At 42.6% G+C, this 24,068-nt stretch overlaps 1 protein-coding gene and 1 long non-coding RNA gene across 9 annotated transcripts in view; one reads left to right on the top strand and one right to left on the bottom strand.

The window, feature by feature from the left end:
* Nucleotides 1–326: 326 nt before the first annotated feature.
* LOC134809992 (uncharacterized) lies at nucleotides 327–5,851 on the bottom strand. Its single transcript, XR_010157047.1, has 3 exons — nucleotides 5,655–5,851; nucleotides 3,718–3,812; nucleotides 327–535 (listed from the first exon to the last, which is right to left on the bottom strand). It is a non-coding gene; the product is annotated as an uncharacterized LOC134809992 (long non-coding RNA).
* The window catches only part of FBXW11 (F-box and WD repeat domain containing 11), a 146,467-nt gene continuing 128,162 nt past the window's right edge, over nucleotides 5,764–24,068 (top strand). Inside the window, exons 1-2 of one of the 8 annotated variants that reach the window (XM_009450125.5) lie at nucleotides 6,092–6,311; nucleotides 15,770–15,931. Coding sequence is in view for 4 of the 8 variants with exons in the window: in XM_003310956.5 (XP_003311004.1) it covers nucleotides 6,267–6,311 (45 nt within the window). In the remaining 4 variants the exon portion in view is untranslated. Of the gene's footprint in view, nucleotides 6,312–9,465; nucleotides 9,596–15,769; nucleotides 15,932–24,068 lie in introns of all 8 variants that reach the window. The other 7 variants (XM_063810854.1, XM_009450124.5, XM_063810855.1 and 4 more) reach the window with 7 other exon arrangements.

Here is a 24,068-nt window from a genome sequence, read left to right as displayed (position 1 = left end):
CTCTCATACGGTCTCTGTGGGTCAGGGATCCAGAAATGGCTTAGATGGGTGGTTCTGACTCAGAGTCTCTCAGGAGGTCAAGACTATTGAATGGGGCCGGGGAAGCCACTTCCAAGGCGGCTCACTCACAGGCCTGGCAAGTTAGTGCTGGTTGTTGGCAGATGGCCTTAGTTCCTTACCACATGGACCTATCCACAGGGCTGCTTGATTGTCCCTATGACCCAGCAGCTAACTTCCCCCAGAGTGAATGACCCGAGAGAGAGAGCAAAGAGGAGGCCACATGACTCTTATAATCTACTCCTGGAACTCACACACCATCACTTCTGCCATATTCTCCATTGGGAAAATTTAATATAAAGAACTATTACAGGGGATTAAGTACAAAGGGGCAAAGACAACTGTAAAGAAATAGGGCAGGGCACAGTGGCTCATGTCTGTAATCCCAGCACTTTGGGAGACTGAGGCGGGAGGATCACTTGAGGTCAGGAGTTCAGGACCAGCTTGACAACCTGGCAAGACTCCGTGTCTACAAAAACTAAAAAAAAAAAAATAATTAGGTGTGTGTGGAGGCATGCGCCTGTGGTCGCAGCTACTCAGGAGGCTGTGGTGAGAGGACTGCTTGAGCTCAGGAGTTCATGGCTGCAGTGAGCTATCACTGTGCCACTGCACTCCCACCTGGGTGACATTGCAAGACCCTGTCTTTAAAAAAAAAAAAAAAAAAGAATACAGAATTAGCAGTTACAGGGAATAGCCAATAACTTTACGGCTGAGCAAGTGCCCAAGGAAGGATCACCCCACACCCCCTAGGCTGAGATTCAGACCTCACAGGAGACAGGGTGATTGTGGCCCACCGCACAAAGTTTGCTTAATAGTTACAGGAGGTCCGGCAGGGCGTGGTGGCTCACACCTGTAATCCCAGCACTTTGGGGGGCTGAGGTGGGTGGATCACGAGGTCAGCAGTTCAAGGCCAGCCTGGCCAACATGGTGTAAACCCCATCTCTACTCAAAATACAAAAATTAGCTGGGTGTGGTGGCACGCACCTGTAATCCCAGCTACTTGGGAGGCTGAGGCAGGAGAGTGGCTTGAACCCAGGAGGCGGAGGTTGTGGAGAGCTGAGATTGCACTATTGCACTCCAGCCTGGGTGACAGAGCAAGACTCAGTCTTAAAAAAAAAAAAAAAAAAGAGTTACAGGAGGTTGCCACCCAGCAGGGTGGCTCACGCCTGTAATCCCAGCACTTTGGGAGGCCAAGGCGGGTGGATCACCTGAGGTCAAGAGTACAAGACCAGCCTGACCAACATGGTGAAACCCCGTCTCTACTAAAAATACAAAAAATTACCCAGGTGTGGTTGTGGGCGCCTGTAATCCCAGCTACTTGGGAGGCTGAGGCAGGTGAATTGCTTGAACCCAGGAGGTGGAGGTTGCAGTGAGCCGAGATTGTGCCATTGCACTACAGCCTGGGCGACAAGAGCAAAACTCTGTCTCAACAAACAAACAACCCCCAAAATTAGCTGGGTGTGGTGGCACGCACCTGTAATCCCAGCTACTTATGGGCGGCTGAGGCAGGAGAATCTCTTGAACCTGGGAGACGGAGGTTGCAGTAAGCCAACATTGCGCCACTGCACTCCAGCCTGAGCAACAGAGTTAGACTCTGTCTCAGAAAAAGAAACAAAAAAAAGCCCGGGCACGGTGGCTCAGGCCTGTATTCCCAGCACTTTGGGAGGCCGAGGCAGGTAGATCACGAGGTCAGGAGTTCAAGACCAGCCTGGCCAACATGGTGAAACCTTGTCTCTACTAAAGATACAAAAAAATTATCCAGACTTGATGGAGCACGCCTGTAATCCCAGCTACTCAGGAGGCTGAGGCAGGAGAATTGCTTGAACCCGGGAGGCGGAGGTTGCAGTGAGCCCAGGTCACGGCCACTGCACTCCCGCCTGGGTGACAGGGTGAGACTCCATATATAAATATAAATATATATACATAAAATATATAAAAATATAAATATATAAAAATATAAATATATATAAATATAAAAATATAAATATATATACATATATATATATATATATATATATATATATATATATATATATATATAAAAAGTTACAGGTCGGGGCTGGCAAGCAGGAAATTCCCTACTGGGAAGCCACCACCCTCTGAATGTCCCAGCCCCCTTTGTGTGTGGGGAGGAAGGGATGGTTCTGTAAGCCATTTGCTGCCATGTGCCACAAAGCAAGAAGGAAAAGAAAGTACACTGGAACCAGGATGAGAAGCCCCTTCATTCTGCTGTGTTCCTCTAGTGCTCTCTACTGACAAAGTTAAACACTGTGCCAGCTGGCAGAGAAATATTTACAAGATCCTGCTCCAGTATTTCAAAGCATAGAAAAGAAGGGTAGATTTGGAGCTATGAGGTTATAAATTGATGACAGGCACATACATGTTCTGCTGCAGAAGAATGTATTTGATTACGGAGTGCTGTCCTGAGACCCCAGAAGGAGTGTTACATTGTACGCAGTTTATGTAATGCACCATTGTGCCTTTGTACAATCTAAGCAATTCCGGGTTCTGAACTGGACCTCAGGGGAATCTCGACCTGTACCACTTTGTTATGATCATGTCTTGCAAACCTCAGTGAAGAGCTATCTGAAACACTGTGGGAAAATATGCCTGAGGGTGTTCTGCCTTTGTCTATGACCAAATCTAATCAACAGCTGCCATCAAGCCTGAAGCAATAAGAGCACCTGAGTTCTTGTTTGAGAAGAGGTGAGAGCAAGGTGATAAAGCCTTGGCTCAGCTTGCCTCTTACATAGCTTGGATAAGCCTTCTTTTATCATATATATAGTGTTTATTTATTTATTTATTGTTGTTGTTTTGAGACAGGGTCTTGTTCTGTCACCCAAGCTGGTCTGGTACCCAAGCTGGTCATTCTGTCACCCAGGCTGGAATACAGTGGTGCAATCATGGCTCACTGCACCCTTGACCCCTCAGGCTCAAGTGATCCTCCCACCTCAGCCTCCTGAGTAGTTGCAGCCACAAGCGTGAGCCACCATACTTGGCTAATTCCTATGTATGAGCTTTTAACCCCACTGAGCTCCTGGAATTTGACCTAATAATATTAGTACTTTTTTCCTTTTAAGGCAGCACACAATTTTCTTTTCTTTTTTTTTTTGTAGATCATGGTGCAGCCACAGAGATGGCAGCCCCTCCCCATGCTCCCAGGTATACGATTTTAATAAAAGGACAGAAACCTTGATTTATCTCCACTACAGTTCCAATGCCAGGGGATGCAAACTCAAATATCTATACAGGTTAGGGATGCAACTTAAATGAGTGAAGCATGCAGATACAAGACAAAAAGGAGTGATGGCAACTGTGGAAAACCATAGAATATATGCTTAAATAAAGGTAGTTGCTATTTAACCCCTGCATATTGTTGCCATGTAGATCTAATTGTCAGATATTCTAATTTTTCAAGAAAAGCTGGAAATTCAGATTTTTAAAACCTGAATATCAAATTTTAAAAACAGTAAAAAAGACGGTATAGGACAAACATATGTATGTGCTGGGGTGGGGGGCGGGGGAGAGGGTCACATCCAGCTTGTGACTCCTACCCCATGCCTGTTTTTATACCCCTGTACAATCCCTTCCCACACTGACTATGGGTTTGGCCATACTACTAGTTTTGGCCAACGGGACATTACCAAGTGTGGTGCATACCAGAGGTTTGATAAGCATTTGTTCACTGGGGCTTGTCCTTTCTCAAGTCACTATGCAGACGTTTGAATGATAAAAAGCCACAGGGAGGAGAGGCCCTAGAAGATGAAAAGTCATTTTGAATGAGTTCCCAGCTGATTGCATGTGGGCCCCGGCTGAGCCCGGGTCAGCCCACACAATTGTAAAATCATAATAAACCATTGTTATTCTAAGCTACTAAGTCTTCGGCGGTTTGTTGTGTTGCAACAGGTAACTGAAATAGAGGTCATATCTAATCCCTTTGTTTTACTAATGAATGTCCTAAGGGCCATAGTGGAAGGGACCTGGTGAAATTCAGATAGCATGACAGTGGTAAGAACTTTCCAATTCTGTGCTCTTCCTATTGCTTTTCTTTCAATTCCCTTGGTGAAAAGCACCAGGTAAGGACTATGAAACTTCAAAGTCTACCTGCAGGGAACTTATACTGTGTCCTGAATGCATGCAAATTACTGTAACTTGGTCCTTGGTAATGGAAAGATTTCTAGGTCATCCAGCCTCTTTGACTTTATAGGTGCAGAGAATGCAAAAATACTTTGAGAAAGTGAAAAGCAGTCTCTGATATCTGGAAGCTGGCCTGGTACAATCAGCCATGCCATGATGTTACTAGACCACAGCCTGGCCCTTATAGCTAGGCTTTGTGTTTTCCTGTAGAACAAAAACAATTCCAAAGAACATCAACATCAGACGAGGTCATTCTGTGACCATGATAGATCCAGACAAATACAAGACCACTCTATAATCGGGTCTAAACACGATAAAAAGATAAAACCTGATGATTGGCCAAACCACAAAAAATGACTCAACATCCCCACTTGGCTAATATGAGGGAGCTGCTGCTGCACTTTTTTTTTTTTTTCGTTTTTGAGACAAGGTCTGGCTCTATCACTCAGGGTACAGTGGAGTGGTGCGATCTCCATTCACTGAAACCTCCACTTCCTGGGCTCAAGCGATCCTCCCACCTCTGCCTCCCAAGTAACTGAGATGACAGGCGCGCACCACCAGGCCCGGTTCATTTTTGTATTTTTTGTAGAGACGCGTTTCGCCATGTTGCCCAGGCTGGTCTGGAACTCCTGCGCTCAAGCAATTCGCCTGCCTCGGCTTACCAAAGTGCTGGGATTACAGGCGTGAGCCACTGTGCCCGGCCAGGCTGCTGTTTCTTTATCTGCACAGCTTTAGCCTCAATCTAGAATTCCCTTCCTCTAGATAAGATGAACTGAGATGCTCAATCATGGAACGACCCTCTCTTCCTGACAGTATCTAATCCAGTGAAGCTCTCACTTCCTTAAACTCTCTCCCAAATCACTAACAACTCTTACCGAGAGGCCCTATCGTGCCTCAATGTGTGTTCTCAGTCACTGCAACTAGTAATAAACCCAGCTTGTTCAACGATCCGTGTCTTCCTGGTGGGATTTGGTTAGAGGGCACGGACAGACTTAAGTTACACAGAGTTGGAGGCTGAGTTCACTAGAAGGAGTCTCCGCTTGTGTGTTCCTTCTTAGCCACTCTTTTGGTTAATGTCTGTCGTCCCTCTACCAGAATTAAGCTCCATGAGAACAGGAGCCTTGTCTGTCATGTTCAGAGCTGATTCTCAGCGCCTAGAACGGTACGCAGCGGAAGCTGGATGCTTAAAAAATAACCATTTTCTGAACTAATGAATGAGGGGCTCGATATACGCACGTCCCCTTTAATCTCGCAGCTCCTCGCAGATCGTGTGACATACAGACAGCACCACAGCACATTTCCCAAAACCCCGTCTTTCCCGAAGAAATCTCGAAACTCTCACTCCTGGGATGCCCATCCTCTCAGAGCCTCTTCCCCAGGCCGAGCTTCTCTCACTCGCTGGCCCCTTTCCACACCTGAGCCCCAGGCCTATACACCTTCCTAACGCCCCTAGAACCCACCTGTCTCCACCATCTGCCCCTACCATCAGACACTGCCGGACGGGCCGCGCAGCTACCTAGGCGTCTAGGGGGCACTGCGGCATGGACCGCGCATGTGCGGAAATGGGTCGCATACGCAGGACCTCCGACAAGTGAGGAGTTGCCTCGGAGTTTCCGTCCCGGTCTGGGCAGCCTTGGGCTGCCAGGAAGTCAAGAGAAGCTAGCCGGAAGGAGAACCCGGGCGCACGGCTTTCTGGGACACGTAGTCGTGGCGCTCTCGAGGCCCTACCATGAGCAAGCTCTTAACTCTTCAGGTCTGCACGTCCTACGTCCACAGTCCAGTGCTACTCTCAGCTCGGAGTTCAGCTTCGGGCTGCCAAGAGCCAGCAACCTGGTGTCAGAGGCTCGGTCCCACAACGCTCTGCGGGCCGCGGCGCCTGCTGGGAGGTGTAGTCCCCGATCTGCGTACTGCGTTCGCCGAGGGGGAGGGCGGAGCTGCCGGCGGCCCGGGCGGGCTGGCAGCTAGAGTGGGTGCGATAGCCGCCTCCGCCTCTGCCGCCTCCGCCGTCGCCTCCTCCGCCCGGGCCGTTCGCTGCTGCGCGGGGAGAGCGAGGCGGGGCCGCCGGGGCCGCCATGGAGCCCGACTCGGTGATTGAGGACAAGACCATCGAGCTCATGGTGAGTGCGGCCCGCTGGACCGTCTGTGTTTCCGTCCGTCCGGCCCCGGGCGGGCCTGCCCACCTCAACGTCCGGTGCGAGGCCGGCTCTGGCCTTTCCCAGACGCCTCGACCCAGACCCGGGCCCCCAGCCTTCCCTGGCCTCGGACCTGGCGCGGGCTCCTCTGATCCCTCGACATCTCCGGCCGGTCCTGGCCCGGCCCCCTCCATGCCCCTCGCTTCTCCCCCTCCCCCTGGTCCCGTCTCCGGTCCCAGCTCTCGGACGACCCTCGCTCGTTTATGCTGTAGACTTAGGTCGCACTCGCTCTAGCACCCCATTCTCCTTCTTTTAGAAAGGGATTTTTTTTTTCTTTCCTCTGTTTCGGCCCAGGCCCGCACCGCGCTTGCAAGCCCCACTCAGGCCGAGTGAGATGGTGGGAAGGAGTACGGAGATGGGTTGGGGCCGCCTGGGCCTCCGCGTCCTAGGAGGGGTCTCAGCACCCACTCCCCAGCCTTAGGTCTGTGTGGATGCCAGGATAGGCCCTACAGAGTTGGGGGGAGGGGGGGCAGGGAGCTTTCGGGTTTGAGGCTGTGGCGGATAAGGAGGCCTCTTTCCCGGGCCCTTGTGGTGTCCGGCTTCTCGGACAAAGGGTTTCCTACCCGGCAGAGAGGGATGTTTGCATAGCAAGGCCCCAGGTACTCTGGATTCCATCCTCCAGGAAAGAGAAGGCGCAACTTCACGTTTTCCAGAGCTGCTTTGGGAAACTGGAGATGACTGGGGAGGGAGCCATCCTCATCACTGCCGCGAGTTCTTTCTTCTCAGAAAAAAAAAAAAGAGGGGAATCCTTGGCCCCAGGGGGAAGCGACCACTCTTCTGTTAGAAACCACTGGCAGCCAGGCCAGACTCCCGGTCCGTGGACACCCTCCACCCTCCTCCGAAGCTTTAGGATTTGAAACCAGAAGGGGTTTTTAGGAACAGGACAGTGAGAGAGTGGCTAGAAGTGAAGAATTTGCTAATTGATGGATGATTTGGTGGAAGAAATAAAATATGGCCGATATTACCTGCCAATGTGAACATGAGGGAAATCAAACTGGGCTCTGGAGAGCTGGGAAGAGGAAGTCTGCATCAGCAAATGGACATGTCCAGGATTTCTTCCTGTGGAAGCCTTGACAGTTTCTTTGTATCTCTCCTAACACGGTAACAACTTCTTCCCCAGGGTTGAGAGGAGAGGTGGAAGAATCTACTTAACCCAGCAAAATGTTTTCCTAGCCAGATTTTCTTCAGTGTGAAAATGTTTATTGAGTCAGTGATTCCACTGGGTAGGGTTGGTGACATCAGAGCCACTTCCCCCATTTAACGCTATAAATAATAAATGGTGACACTGAAAGTCTGTTGGATAGCTGCATGGTTTCTGTGGATGATGGTGTCTGGGGAGTTGAGATGCTTGTTTTAAAAATGGAAGTACAGTAGCATAAATATGGAGGCAGCTTAATGTTTGCTGTCCTTTGCATAATTCACAGAACTGGACTTCTCTAGCATTCTTGAAAACTAGGAGGGAAAAAAAGAAACTGATAGTTTTTGATTTTTGCATGCGTGTGTGTGTGTGTGTGTGTGTGCGCACGTGGGGTTGTTTTCAAAGGGATGTCACATACTGAGTGATTTTTCCTTTTCAGCATAATTTATCATACTTGTAGTCAAGTGTTTGGTATTCTGTAACTTTTGTAGTGGGTTATTTTGGTAACTATCTTAAATCGACTAAGTATATTACATATTCTTAAGAATGTACACACAATGCATGTACTTACAACAGAAGTACTTCATATCGAAAAATTGTAACTTGGTGCCTCTTTGAAATTGGCTGTTCCCAGCTCCTTCCATTTCTATTCCTTTAAAAAATAACGAAAATGTATTTATTTTCAAAAGAATTATAAGAAATACGTTGTAACCCAAGTCAGTGTATGGTTACAAAATAAAAAAATAAAAACCTTTGGCCTAAATTCACTGGCTTCCTATGCTTATAACTTAAAAAGTTTTGATTTTACATGATAGCACTTGGTTTTGATCAGAAAAGAGATTTCAGCCTGTTAAGGACATTATAAACTGGGATTTAAACTGGAATTCTTTGAAAATTTAACAGAGTTTAGTTATATTACGATTAATTTTAAAATGGCCTTTTATTTAAGGATTTTGATATTTCCTGAAAGGGATATCAGTTAAGACTCTTAGACAACCCTTATCATAAATTAAATATGTGTATTTATTTTAGTAAAGTAGCACAGGTGCTTAACAACTGATTGAGTAAATCCAGGATCAAATGTAGGAAATAATGTCTTAGAATCTAATTGCATGTGGCTTTCTGTTTTCACTGCATTTCAATGACAGTTTCCAGAACTGGGTTAAAAATATTTTTTACATTGGTTTCAAGATAATACGATTGATGGAGGAAAAGGGGTTAAACTGATGGTGTTTTGAAAGCCTAAAGCATGAAATATTTTTAGATTTTTATGAGTCATCTTCAGTACTCAAATATTTGTGATTGTGCTGCTTGTACCAGTTTGGCACTTAATGCTTAACAAGATAACTTTCATTTGCTGTTCCAAAGTGTGCTGTATTAAAAAGAGGAAACAGACTTCTTGGTTATCTCCATTTTCTAATCTTCATCCCTGTACTTTCCTTAATATTGATTCTTCTGTTTTTCCTTGCATTTTTGATAAGTATATTAGGAAATAAAGCTGGTGATAGCAGAATAGTTAAATTTCTAAAATATAACCCCCACTTTGACTCCTACCGCTGCCTGATGCCTGGGTCCACAAAGGTTGCTTCTCCTACTGACCCACTCTATAGGATTCAGCTTTTAATATTATTAGAGTCTATAAACTCTTAATTTAGACCCTGAATTTACAGTTACTAATGGTAAATAATTTAACCGCCAGATGACTTTTAGGGCCTTATATTGGCCCAGTGCTATACCTGTTAGTGGGCCTATTTTTCCAAACTTCTGAGTTTGGTAAAATTCGCCTTATGAATGAGGCAGAAAACTAGTAATTCATTTTGGAAATATGTGAAGTTTATCAGGCTATGTTCAATGGACTTCATTGGGAAGAATGAGAACTGTACAATATGTATCACGTGGTATTTATTAACCTTTGAGTTAGGAATATGACTTGATTTTCAGGCACTCATCACTAGAAAGCACTCACAAGAGCTTCTGATTGGAAGAGAAAGATGATTAGATTACCCTGTAAGAAGCCAGCAGAAATTGATGCTATCACTTTAGGAAAGGCGATCCTGCCTCCTCCACGGGTGTGAGTGAATCCCCTCTTCCCTTTACACAATTAATGGATGGTTTATAATTAATTGTTAAATGACTTCCCTTTTTGCTAAGTGACCTTAAGTGAGTCATTTCCCTTCTGTCTTATCTCTTAAGTGGCTGTATTACTTGTTGAATGAAGTAATATAGGTTAAAATACACTGATCCTTATTAAGAAGGTGTGGGCAGGTGCGGTGGCTCACACCTGTAATCCCAGCACTTTAGGAGGTGGGAGGATTGCTTGAGCCCAGGAGTTAGAGACCAGCCTAGGCAACATAACAAGACCCTGTCTCTACAAAAAATAAAAAAATTAGCCAGGCATAGTGGTTCACTCCTATAGTCCCTGCTACTCAGGAGCCTGAGGTGGGGAGGATTGCTTGAGCCCAGGAGTTTGAGGTTGCAGTGAGCTGTGATTGTGCCACTGCACTCCAGCCTGGGTAACAGAGCAAGACACTCTCAAAAAAAAAAAAAAAAAAAGAAAAGAAAGAAGAAAGAAACGAATAAATGAAGTTACTGGAAATGTTGTCTTTTTTTCTTTTTGGATCTTTTTTTTTTCTTCCTGTCATTGACTTTCTCGGGGTGAGTGGGGTTGTTTAGTGACTTCATCAAGAAATTGGATATTACTTTGTCACCATCTTTCTCCTCATGTAGCACACCACTAGGGGTGCTAACTTACTGAATGCAGACTCAGTGGACACAGGTTTCAATAGGGTCCAAATGAATAAACCACACACACACACACACACACACACACACACACACACACACATTTATATAAAATATATGGACCTCACTGACCTGCCTAAAGAGGCATTGGCTCAAATATATCAATTTTTGCCCCTGATTTTGCAGTAGGTTAGATATCCTTTCAGATTTGACATGGATAAACATGTTCCTGCACACAAGTCTTGGCATTCTGGGCTCTTGATTGCTATAGTCTGTCTCCTGCAAACAGAGAGCTAGCCCAGGAGAATCACTCAGCCATTACATAGATTCACAGCAGCACATATATGCCTCTTACTAGTGTTGTTTGAGCCTGTGAATTCTAGAAACAAAATTATCTGCCCTGTAAGATCTGTGGGATCCTGGGTTCTACCTTGTGATATTTGTTCTTCATAGAAAACAAAGCATTTTAAGTCCTAGTGATTCCAATTCCAGTCTTCCTTTGTATTCCATTCTCCCTTATGGCTTTTCTGCCTACTTTCCTTGCTTACTGTATATTCTAGCACATGGAGGACCATGGTCCTCCAGATTCTGCTCACACGTTTCCTTTGTCAGCACTGATAGGAATGGACCTAAGCCCATTTATTGAAGGCTACTGATATTTATCAAAAGGATCTAATAGGTGGTTCTCTGGCCAAATTGGCTTAGGTTATATCTCAGCAATCTTCTCTTTCATTTATGCTAATGAAGTCCTATCCACCCATAAAACACAATAGGTGCCACCTCTTTTGATGTCAGTTTATATTATGGTAGCAGAGACTGTCTGGTTTTTGTGTCTGTATAGCACTGCCTATATGACACTCAAATGAAATGAATGAATTCTGGCACTTTGTATTTATCCTGTAGCACTTAACATATTTCAGGCTTGTAATATAGTTACCTGTTTGTGTCCTCTGTTGAATGATAAACTCCTCATGGGAAGGTCTGGGGCCTTAATTATCTTCCTGTGACACACAGTTCCTTCATACACACGGTGTCTTCTTTGTGGTAGGCTTTCAGGAAATGTTGGGTTGAATTTTCCTGGTGATCATTTTCAGACATTATTGCCTTTTGCCTGTGTCTTAACTATCCTCTTTTCTAAACATTTTCACCCACATTGCTAATTCTCACAATAATCAGTTCCAAATTTTTATGGGACTTATCATATCATCCTATTATATTATAAAAACTTGTGGTTGTGCCTAAACTCTTCTTCTAGAGGCTGTGTTTGATTGCCCTGTTACTCCTCAGCACATGGGTGCTCAATATGGATTTAAATTAATGTTAGATTTTCTTTCTTTCATGCAGTGAAACCTTTTAAGATTTCCTTTTGAATATCTTAGGACAAAGGTAGAGATGAATAGAGAAGAAAGATGGGGAGGGGGAAGAGGTAGGTGGTGTGTTGTTCATAGGACATCCATAGACATATTAACCATTATTTACAGACTTTCCACACATACAGATTGATTTACATAGAACTCAGAGACTGGTTGTTAGCAAAGAACTGAGGAAACTGAATACTTTTTGCATCAGTTGGTGCAGGTTTGCCAAATAGTTGATAAGCTCCAAGGGCTCCATGACCTTAGAAAAGCATGGTTTAGCAGAAAGGGCATGGGCTTTGAAGTGAAACACCTGAGTTTGTATCCAAGCTCTGTCGCTTGCTAGCTGTGTGACATAAAGAAAGGTAACCTTTCTGCAGTATGATTTGATTATATGTAAAAATAAATAAGAAAACTTAGGTATTGGTCTGAGTTGTTGGGAGGATTATATGAGAGATGTGTGTGAAAGGACTTTGCAGAGGCTTGCTTTTCTTCAGATGCTGACCATACTAACTTTCCCCACAAGTACAGGGACCCTAAAGCGAAGTCAAGACAGATGGTGTGGAAAAGGTTTTTATTTCTTTCTCCTGAGTTGCGCATGTATTTATTTGTGAGGCTTTACAGAAGACTAACATTTAGTTGCTTTTAGCCATACATTTAATGAGCCATCTTTGGGAAAAACAATGAAATCATGCAGAGTCAATACTGTCTTGGAAAATCTGGGAGGTACTATTTCAATGACTACCAATTTGGCGTAATTAGATCTATGCTGTAACTACAGAGAGAACCCACCCAGTCCTATTTTTATACCTGGTATCCTGACAGAAAGAGACTGGTGATTAGTTTATATTGACATTGAGCATTGGGATTTATGTTTGATCGGTTTAGTTTAGACTGACCAAATTGTGATTTTTGAATTCTTATTCTTACCATCATCAAAGCTGATGGTTTTAACCTTAACAGAATAAGCAGTGAGAATTCATACAAGATTTCCTTCTGAGTTGTATTGTTCATTGAATTAGTTGACAATGGGGGAAGAAACTTGTTGGTTAAGAATGTGCTCGTTACCCTTGGTTAGTTTCTGCTGATCGCAATTGCTTAAGAGGAAGTTTGTCTTTGTAGGCAAATGAGAGACAGACCAGGAAGACCTGACAATCCAGTAGGGTATCTCTTACCTGGTTCTTAGTGTTTTAATGAAACTAAAAGATGGGAGAGTTCTGTGATGTCAGCGGGAAGCATTTTTAGAAAATTCCCTCTCAGGTTGAGTTAACAATGAAGATCTTCACAAAATGGAAAGCTGTGAAGTATAAACACTGGGACATTAATAGGAAAAATAAAAATAAAAAAAGCTTTGGCTCTTTGGCTTGTGATAGAGAGGTGTGTAAATATAAGCATATTGAATGTAGGAAACCATTGTATAGTAAAAAGCCTCTGATCCACAGAAGAAAAAGAAAGACTGAGGTTCTACTATTGTGAAAAAGGAACTTGAGTAATTTTTAATGTTTTTTTTTTTAGGAGTTAACTGGAGAACATTGAACCAGTTTTGGTAACTAACAATAAAATATATTTTGGCCCTCTGAAATGACTACATGATAGATTCAGAGAGAAAGGGGGCAGAGGGGAAGGAAGAACTCAGTCCTGACGCTACTCACCTGACGTCTGTTAATCTTTGTATTACTAGCATAAGGCCTGCCAGCAATTAGGGATTGAAGAAATATATATATACAATTAGGGATTGAAGAAATATATATATATATATATGTGTGTGTGTATATATATATATATATTTTTTTTTTTTTTTGAAGGGAAGGGAGAAAAATTAACTCACTAGTACAGGGGAAAAGCCTGAGGATTCAAGAGGTCCAGAAATGAGTCTGTTAGTCAAATTGCTGTGGTTGTGTTTTGCTGTAACTTGTTTTGCATTTTGTATAGTCGTACCTTGAAAAGCATAGTATACTGTTTTAGCAGTTCGCTACTAGCCATAGTTCCCTAGCTACTTCTGTCAAAATTGGGTTTCCAGTTTATTCTTAGGCTTAGGAGTAATACCACTTAATGGGAAAAACTTGAGAACTCATTATTTGCTTGGGATTTTACTTTTGTGATCTCCTTAAAGTTGTGAGTCTTAAGGTATTTTCATCTGATTGTTATGGCGAGGTTAATCATAGACCGGTATTTCAGTCACTTTAATTGCCTTACCTACAATATGAACAATCAGAACATCTTTAAGAGTCATTGCCTGTGGACGGTCAACAAATCTTAGAATTTAAAAATTACTTGGGTTCAGCTGGATTTGAGATTCTTTGTCACAGTTACAATCTTTGCTGCTAAACACAAAGACTCCTTGAGTACCATTATAGTATGTCTTGCCACAGTCTTTTTTTTTTTTTTTTGAAACGGAGTCTTGCTCTGTTACCCAGGCTGGAGTACAGTGGCACGATCTCAGCTCACTGCAACCTCTGTCTCCCGGGTTCAAGTGATTCTCCTTCCTCAGCCTCCCGAGTAGCTGGGATTGTAGGCATGTGCCACCAGGCCCAGCTAATTTTTGTACTTTTAGTAGAGATGGGGTTTCACCATGTTGGTCAGGCTGGCCTCACACTCCTGACCTCAAGTGATCTGCCCGCCTCGGCCTCCCAAAATGTTGGGACTACAGGTGTGAGCCATCGAGCCCAGCCTATAATGTGTTTTGTTTTAGCATTAATATTGTGGGCTTTAGGCTGGGCATGGGGGCTCACACCTGTAATCCCAGCCCTTTGGGAGGCCAAGGTAGGCAGATCGCTTGAGCTTAGGAGTTCGAGGCCAGCCTGGGCAACATGATGAATCCCTGTCTCTACTTAAAAAAAAAAAAAAAAAAAAAAAAAAAAAAGACAAGAAAAAAATATCATGGGCTGTAGAATTGCATGGCTCTTTGTTAATTAAATGCTTTTTTAAGTGGCAAGATCTAGGGAATTACCCTTTCAGGATGGCCCAACTGATTCATCTAGGCTGAAATATTTACTCTTCTGTATTTTCATTGTTCTCCATTTTGATATTAATTAATTTAGGACCTTTGAGAGTAAAGCTTGATTTCTTCTCCTCTCTCAGAAATCATGGGCTTTCTGACCCTTGAACTGTGGAGTCCATAGTGCTCCATGAAAAGGGCATGGGCTCTACTACCTAGTAGATGTGGGACTTTGGACAGGTTACTTCTTTCTGCTCATCTTTTTTTGAGAATTAAATATGGGTAATTAATGTAAAGGGCTTGGCCAGTTAGTAGCTTTTCAATAAGGTAGGTATTACTATAATTACTGCAGGAGCATTTTGGCTATAATGTAGCAATTGTGGAAGTAGCAAATTTATGTTCGAGTAAGTTCAGTCTTTTTGTTTTTATCTTTGTTGTTCTGTTGAATGCTTTTTCTCTTTCCCTTTTAGTTTGTTTAGAATTTGCAGTCTAATTTGATATGGTAGAAAAAGAATATTGATATAATATGGACAGGACTTAATATTTAATGGTGTCACCTAGTAAATTGTTTATTAGCGTTCTTTATGATTTTTCCCAGTTTACGTGATCATTGGCCATTGTACGGGACTGGCCTTTACTGAGTCAGAAGTTCAGTCTTCAGTTATATGTTTTGAAGCACACTATATTTTAGCTAAGGGTAGAGGATTTGGGTAATATGTAGATATGATGTCTTATATGTAGCAAACCAAAACATTTTGTTAGGTACGTAAATAAATATCTTTATGGTAGATATTTGAGCCCTCTCGTATCATTCTTTTTGGCTGACAAACTATTTTTCTAATGGTGGAGGAGCTGTCTTAGAAAATGGGTAAGGAAGTTCAGTGTAGCTGAATGGTCTAGGACAATTTATATGGATGATAGGGTAGGTATTTTTTAGCTGCTCTCATTTGGAAGTTGCATGCTGTTTATCATGAGTAAATATTAATATTAGGGATGTTCCATTATTTGTTACGAGTTTTGTATCCTTTCAACACAGAGATGAGGAATGCTGCTGCAGGCATTTTATGCCAAATAGCTGACTCAGGGGTTATAACTTTTTTCCTGTGCCTCAGATCCACCATTCCATTGACCCTTCCTTCCATTTCTTGGAGGCTGTCCTTTGCCGCTGGTGCCATGGTGGGTGTATGGATTGCTTTCTGTCTTTCAACAGTTACCGAAGTGCATGTTTGGGATTTTGTTGAAGAAAGCTGGATACAGTAAACGGAAAGAATCTTGGAAGATGCTTGACTGCTGTCTTTTCTCAGACTAGTCTGAAAGGGAAAACCCCCATTCATTCTGGATTGGTGGATCTGAAGTACAAAATATTTTCCAGGTAAGCAATTACCCTGTATTGTTTTGTTTTGTGGAACTCAACTCGCTGAAAGAAATTTTGAAAAATATTTTCCCTTATTTATTTTGTCCATTAATAGGGAAAGGGAGAAATATTAGACGTTTGTGCGTAGTGTCATGTTTGGCCATGTTTGAGTGTGGATCAGTGAAGGTCTATGTGTCTGAATTCCTGGTAAAAACTTTGTTTTACTGTAAGAAGTGCAGTTATTATTATCTTTGAGACATCAGGTCGCCCAGGCTGGACTGCAGTGGCACAAACATGGCTTACTGCAGCCTTGACCTCTTGGCCTCACACGATCTTCCTGCCTTAGCCTCTCAGGTAGCTGGGACCACAGGCACATGTCACTATGCTCAGCTAATTTCTTTTTTGTAGAGACAGGGTCTCACCATGTTGCCCAGACTGGTCTTGAACTCCTGGGCTCGAATGATTTGCCTGCCTTGGCCTCCCAAAGTGTTGGGATTACAGACATGAGCCACCACGCCTAACTCAGTTATTTTTATTGTAAGCCCAAATAGTTTTTATTCATAGTCTAATAGGAAATACAGTAAACAGAGACATATGTTGTTTAGGGAATAGCTTGTAAAATATGGAAAACAAATGGTAACTTTGAGGCATTCTCACATGATTTATATAATAGTTAATACCTGGTCAAAATATTTTTTGCGGTTTCATGTAAAGTGGTGATATTTTATTCTGAGGTCTCTTGGCAGGTCGTCTTGGGGAGGTTTACTAACTGTAGCAACTGCTTATTGAGAGCGAGTGCTACATGCCAGTTACCTTTGTATGCACTTTACATATATTACTTAATTGGCACAATGCTTCACCTGCATTTTACAGCTAGTGAAATGGAGCTCGTAAGCATAAACTGCCAGTTACTCAGGTCATACAGCTAGTAAATGGTAGAACCAAGCTTTAAGCTTGGGTTTAGGTGTCCTCAAAGCTCTGACTCTTTCTGTCTTACTACACTTGCTGAAGTTTGTACTTTAACCTTTAGATTTTCAAATTGCCTGTCTGCAAGAGCAAGGTGTGATTTTCTACAACACGTTTCCACTCAAAGAACACGTGGTGGGTCATTGTTTGGCATGGTATTTTAATAATTTAATATGATTTTTTTTTTGAGGCGGAGTCTCGCTCTGTCGCCCAGGCTGGAGTGCAGTGGCGCGATCTCCACTCATTGCAAGCTCCGCCCCCTGGTTCATGCCATTCTCCTGCCTCAGCTTCCCAAGTAGCTGGGACTACAGGCGCCCACCACCACGCCCAGCTAATTTTTTTGTATTTTTAGTAGAGATGGGGTTTCACCGTGTTAGCCAGGATGGTCTCGATCTCCTGACCTTGTGATCCGCCCACCTCAGCCTCCCAAAGTGCTGGGATTACAGGCGTGAGCCATCACGCCTGGCCCATTTAATGTGATTAAATGCCACCGCGCCCAGCCCATTTAATATGATTAAATGCTTGCTTACTGAAAAATCAGATCTTCAGTCAGTTCATCAAGTGAATGTAAAGGTAATTTAGGGAGTATAGGAGAGACAATGCATTTAAATATCAAGATGTGCTTTATACAGGGAAGTATCATTTGGTCCAGTGAACTCAAACCTATATCTTCTCAGTTCCTCCTCAGTATTTATTATTTAAATAGCTCAGTAGTTCATTATGTAGACTTCTTTTGGCCTGTGGTTTGTCATCCTTACAAGTAAGGCATTGTCAGGCAACATTCTTGAAAACATGACTTTTTTCGGTATTTAATATTCTTTCTGGAGAACATCCTACTCCCTTTCATCTTAAAAAAATTTTCTTTTTATTGTAGACGGACATTCTGACTTCGTGATCCTTGTTTTAATTTAATACTTTCACATTTGCTAATATTTCTCCTCTGGTGAGATTGTGGCTCACTGCAACCTTTGCCTCCCAGGTTCAAGTGATTCTGGTATCTCAGCTGCCTAAGTAGCTGGGATTACAGGTGCGTGCCACCATGCCCAGCTAATTTTTGTATTTTTAGTAGGGATGGGGTTTCGCCATGTTGGCCAGGCTGGTCTCAAACTCCTGGCCTCAAGTAATCTGCCTGACTCGGCCTCCTGAAGTGTTGGGATTACAGGCGTGAGCCATTTTTCACCTTGTCTTCTGAAGGATAGTCAGGACAGTCTGGTGGTGGTGGTGGTGGTAGTAATGGTACTAGTAGTAGAAGTAATAGTTAATACTGGGCACTTATTCTTTATTGAGCATGATTCTAGATATTTTATACATATAAACTTTTTTTTATCCTTATACAAGTTGAGTATCCCTTGTCTAAAATGCTTGGGATCAGAAGTGTTGAGAATTTTGAATTTTTTTCAGATTTTCAAATATTTGCTGTATACTGATTCAGCATTCCTAATCTAAAATCTGAAATCCGAAAAGTTTCAATGAGCATTTCCTTTGAGCATCACGTTGGCACTCAAAACGTTTTGGATTTTGGAGCACTTTGGATTTTGTATTTTTGGATTAGGGATATTCAACCTGTAGTAACCTAATGAGGTAGGTACCATTATTTCCCCCCTACTGGTGAGGAAACTAAAGGGTAGAGTGGTTAAATAACATGCTTTAGGTCACACATCTTGTAAGGGACAAAGGTGAGATATGAACCCAGGCAGTCTGGCTTCAGAGAATGTGCTTCTTACCTCTGTTCTATATTACCTGTAGATTAGAGTATCATCCAGTGATAAAGGGGCAGAAATCCTAAAGACTAAAACTATATATTCTGATTTCAAGAAATCATTGCAAAAGGAAACAGTTTTATATATTTCATACCTTCTGTAGAAAACAGTCTAGCTCTCAGGTTCTGCATTAGCCATCTCGGGCTGTCAGGCTGTTTCCTAAGGCAACTTGGAATAGGTTAGTTTGAGGTTACCTTTTAGTACAGTGCTGTCCCATAGAACTTTCTGCAATGATTGAAATGTTCAGTGTCTGCACTGTTCAATATGGTAGAGTTTTGAAGTGTGGCTCAAAGTAACTGAATTTTTAATTTTAATTAAATTGACATTTAAATAGCTACATGTGGAGATTTATAATTTACCATCATCCTAGATCTGGTCCTTGGTTTAACACTCACAGAAATTTGATCTGCTCAGCATGCCTAGACATCCCCTTATCCCAGGGTTGGACCAACATTAACCAACTTTACATGACTGATGTGTAAAACCTAAATTTTAATTTATTAATTTACAGTGATATGTGTGTTGGCATGATTAGTATATTCTTTTCTTTTTTTTTTTTTTTGAGACAGAGTCTTCGCTCTGTCACCAGGCTGGAGTGCAGTGGCGCGATCGTGGCTCACTGCAACCTCCGCCTCTCAGGTTCAATCGATTCTCCTGCCTCAGCCTTCTGAGTAGTTGGGACTACAGGCACGCATCACCACACCCAGCTGATTTTTGTATTTTTAGTAGAGAGGGGGTTTTACCATTGTTGGCCAGGATGGTCTCGATCTCTTGACCTTGTGATCCACCCGCCTGGGCCTTCCATAGTGCTGGGATTACAGGTGTGAGCCACCACACCCAGAGTATATTGTTTTTTGATAGGCAGATTTACTTACTAGGTCCTAATTAATATGCTAGTTTAATTTTTTCAAACAAGTCAGAGAGACCTGAAGACTCAAGCCAAATGACTGGAATATTCTCTTCATATAGGAAGACTCCATCAGGGAAGTAAGATGTCTGTTGGCCTGGGACTGAGACACCCTCATTCAGCTTACTTTTAGGGATGGTGGTTTTTCCCTGTGGTAAAGCCTCTTCGTTCACCTCTTCTGCTTGCTTTTGCTTCCCAGATCCTTTTATGATTAAGGCATTTGTTTTTAGACAGATTAGTACATTCAGCTTGAATGCACACTTGACTTACAGGTTTGGGAAGCCCTTTGTTTTCCTTAAGGTTCCTTTATTACTGCTGTAATCCATTTTGTGTTCATTTTCAACTCTGAGAAAACAGTTGAATTTTCCTTGCTTCCGTGTGGCCTCTTTATATTAAAGTGAGTTCAGTTTGGGTTATGGTGAATTTGAGTTGCCTATGGATGGATTGTCTAAGAAGAGAAGTATCTAGTAGGAATATTGGCCTGGAGTTCATTAGAGAGGGCAGGGTTAGAGAGAGATATTGGGGAGTTTTTAGGTGCAGTGGTAGCTGACTAGACTTTAGTACAGTTATATGATTACTCAGAGTATAGACTGAAGAATGTATGTATTGGTGTATGGGAATGGCAACATAAAGGAATGGGCTACAGCTAAGGTCAGAACCTGAGATCATATGTCATGTTGACCAAGAGGTGTTATTACTACCCTCTCCTCTCTTCCTTTCCTTTCCTTTCCTTCTTGTTCTTTTTCTTTTTCTCTTTCTCTTTCTTTCTGTCTCTCTTTCTTTCTTCCTTTCTTTCGTTCTTCCTCTCTCTCTCTCTCTCTCCCCCTTTCTCTCTTTTTCTTTCACAGAGTCTCACTCTGTCACCCAGGCTGGAGTGTCATGGCATGGCCTCGGCTCACTGCAGCCTCTGCCTCCTGGGTTCAAGCGATTCTCCCACCTCAGCCTCCTAGTAGCTGGGACTACAGGCACATGCCAACCCACCTGGCTAATTTTTTTATTTTTAGTAGAGACGGGGTTTCACTATGTTGGCCAGGCTGGTCTGAAACTGCTGACCTTGTGGTCTGCCTGCCTTGGCCTCCAAAAGTGCTGGGATTACAGGCATGAGCCACCGCATCCGGCCTCCTTTTTTTTTTTTTTTTTTTTTTTCTTTTTAAGATGGAGTCTCACTCTGTTGCCCAGGCTGGAAGGCAGTGGTGCGATCTCAGCTCACTGCAACCTCCACCTCCTGGGTTCAAGTGATTCTCCCACCTCAGCCTCCCGAGTAGCTGGGACTACAGGTGTGCACCACCACGCCCAGCTGATTTTTGTATTTTTAGTAGAGATAGGGTTTTGCCATGTTGGCCAGATTGGTCTGGAACTCCTGACCTCAAGTGATCCTCCCACCTCGGCCTCCCAAAGTGCTGGGATTACAGATGTGAGCCAACCTCCCGGCCACACCCTCTCCTTTTCATCTTGACCTGAGAATTTTGTTACAGCCTGCTATTACTTACTCCTAGTCAGCAAACATTTGGGTTGTGACTTTCTCTTCTACTGTAATAGTTTGCTTAATTTTTGAAATGTGTTTTTGAGAACATATCTTATGTACATTTATGCAAACTCAAATTTTATGCATCTGGTGACAAAAATAAGAGAAACAGAACCTGAACAGTGAAGACTGTGGATCAAACGTTAAGATGGGAAATGGGAATCTGTTCTTTCAGTCTGTCTCAATTCCTGAGTGCGTTTTAGCTTGCTGTGATATGTGTGCTTATGGTATTTTAAAGACACACACTTTTAACATCACAACGTGAGGCCTAAATACAAGCCAGCTATTTTATCTGCTAGTCAGTTGAAGAAACTGTGAACTGTTCCAGTGCTGGAGTAAAAATTAGTGGTGTTAGAATTATTGAGATGCTGTGTTGGTCTCAAGTATGGCATATCCTTAAGGGATTTTTGAGGCATATTTTTGTCGTATGCTATTTTCACCTTACATATTCACTTCAGACCCTAATTCCTAGGCCTCCTGCGACTCCACTGTAACTAAGTTTTGATAGTGAAAGCATGGAGACATGAAGAGTTCATTATAGCTATAGTCAATCAATACTCGACAAATTTTTTGAATGAATTACTATATCTGTGATACAAAATTAAGGTACAAAAGGGGCTGGGTGCCATGGCTCACTCCTTTAATCCCAGCACTTTGGGAGGCCGAGGCAGGTGGATCACCTGAGGTTAGGAGTTCAAGACCAGCCTGACCAACATGATGAAACCCCGTCTCTACTAAAAATACGAAAATTAGCCAAGCGTGGTGGCATGCGCCTGTAATCCCAGCTACTTGGGAGGCTGAGGTAGGAGAATCGCTTGAACCCAGGAGGTGGGGGGTTGCAGTGAGTCAAGATTGTGTCATTGTGCTCCAGCCCAGGCAATAGAGCAAGACTCAAAAAGTGCAAAAGGGAGTAACCAGCGAAAAAAAAAGTTTCTCATTCCTTCTAGCCACCCAACTACATTCTTGTGTAACCTTTCTATACATACGTGTATCCTGTACACATTATTTTTGCACCTTTTTTTAGTAAAATATGACTCAGTTATCTGTCATATCAGTTCCCAAAGAGCTGTCATATTTTTTGAGGAGATAATTTAATTTAAAAGATACATGCTGATTTATTGTACAAATATGCCATAATTTGGGTAACCAGTTTGGACTGATGCATGTGTAGATGATTTCTAGTCTTTTGCTGTTACAGTTAATGCTATAAAGAAGAACTGTGCATATGGAAGGTATCTTCAGGACAGGATCTTGGGCATACTGACTAGGTGCTTTTATAAATCTGATAGACATTGCCACATTGCCCTCCAGTCACATTGCAGCAATTTATACTCTCACAGATCTTGAGTAACAGTGCTCTTATTTCCTGACAGTCTCATGGTATTACATGAATTTTAAACTGTTTGCTTTTTAAATTGTTCTTCTCTTTTTCCTCCATTAACTTTTTATTATGAAAAATATCATATACATCTAAGAGTTGAGGTAAAAAAGTATAATATTTATATACTCTCTCGACCTAGATTCAACAATTGTTAGCATTTTGTCATATTTGAGTCATTTCTCTGCTACCCCCCTCCCTTCTCTTCCTCTTTCCCCTTCTTCCCTCCTTCCCATTTCTCTCCTTTTCTCCTTCCCTCTCTTACTCTGTCTTTTCCTTCCTCCCTACCTCCCTTTTTTGTTGTTAAAAATTTGAAAGTAAGTTGCAAACATCATAATACTTAACCCCTAAGTTTTCAGCATGTATCTCCTAAAATAAGGATAGTTTCTCTCTCTTTGTCTCAAACCATTACATGCGTACACACAACCATATCTCCATGTATACAACCACATTATATATAATCACATATACTTTATGCATGTGTAACCACAATACTGTTTTCACATCTAAGAAAATTAAAGTAATTCCATAATATAATATCAAGCATCAATTAAATCTAAATTTTCCTAATTGTCTCAAGAATGTCTTTGATACCACTCTCACTTCTTTAAAACAAACAAACCGACAAAACAGGATCCAAACAAAGTACATCCTTTGTATTTGGTTATGTTTCTTGTACTCTTTTTTAAGAACAGTTCCTTTACCCTTTTCCCTCCTTTGCCTGCATTAACTTGTTTGAAGAGACCAGCTCTGGTTGTCTTGTAGGATGTGTAACCTTGTGCATTCATTATTTCCTCGTGGTGTCATTTAACTGGTTTCTCTAGCTCCTCTACTTCCTGTAAACTGGAAGTTAATTGAGATGCATCCAGGTTAAACATTTTGACGAGAATGCTTCATCATAGGTGAAGTGCAGTTCACATTGAGTCATATCAGGAGGCACTTAATGACGGGTTATCCCGTTATGAGCAATGCTAACTTTGATTCCTTGGCTGAGGTGGCAGCAGCCAGATCTCTCCATAATGAAGGTAAAATTTTCTCTTCTGCTATTAGAGAGGAATCTATGGGACACTATTTTGGCACCTTGTAAATACCCTGTTTCATTACAGCCTTTCACTCATTGGTTTCATTATCCTGATCCTGAAATCGGTTATTACAATAGGGGTTGCAAAATTGTAGATTTTTTATTTTATTATTTTAGACAGAGTCTCACTCTGTTGCCCAGGCTGGAGTGCAGTGGTGCAATTTCAGTTCACTGCAACCTCCACCTCCTGGGTTCAAGTGATTCTCCTGCCTCAGCCTCCTGAGTAGCTGGAACTACAGGTGCATACCACCGCGCCCGGCTAATTTTCATATTTTTAGTAGAGACGGGGTTTTGCCATGTTAGCCAGGCTGGTCTTGAACTCCTGACCTCAGGAGATTCGCCCACCTCGGCCTCCCAAAGTGCTGGGATTACAGGCGTGAGCCACCATGCTGGGCCAAAACTGTAGTATGAATGTATGTGTGTATGTATATATTTATTTATTTATTGAGGTGGTGTCTCGCTCTGTTGCCCGGGCTGGAGTGCAGTGGCATGATCTCAGCTCACTGCAGCCTCTGCCTCCTGGGTTCAAGCAATTCTC

This window comes from Pan troglodytes, chromosome 4, assembly GCF_028858775.2.
Source record: "Pan troglodytes isolate AG18354 chromosome 4, NHGRI_mPanTro3-v2.0_pri, whole genome shotgun sequence".
Taxonomy (NCBI): Eukaryota; Metazoa; Chordata; class Mammalia; order Primates; family Hominidae; genus Pan; species Pan troglodytes.
The sequence above is the reverse complement of the archived record's forward strand: the minus strand, read 5'-3'. Positions and strand labels throughout refer to the sequence as shown.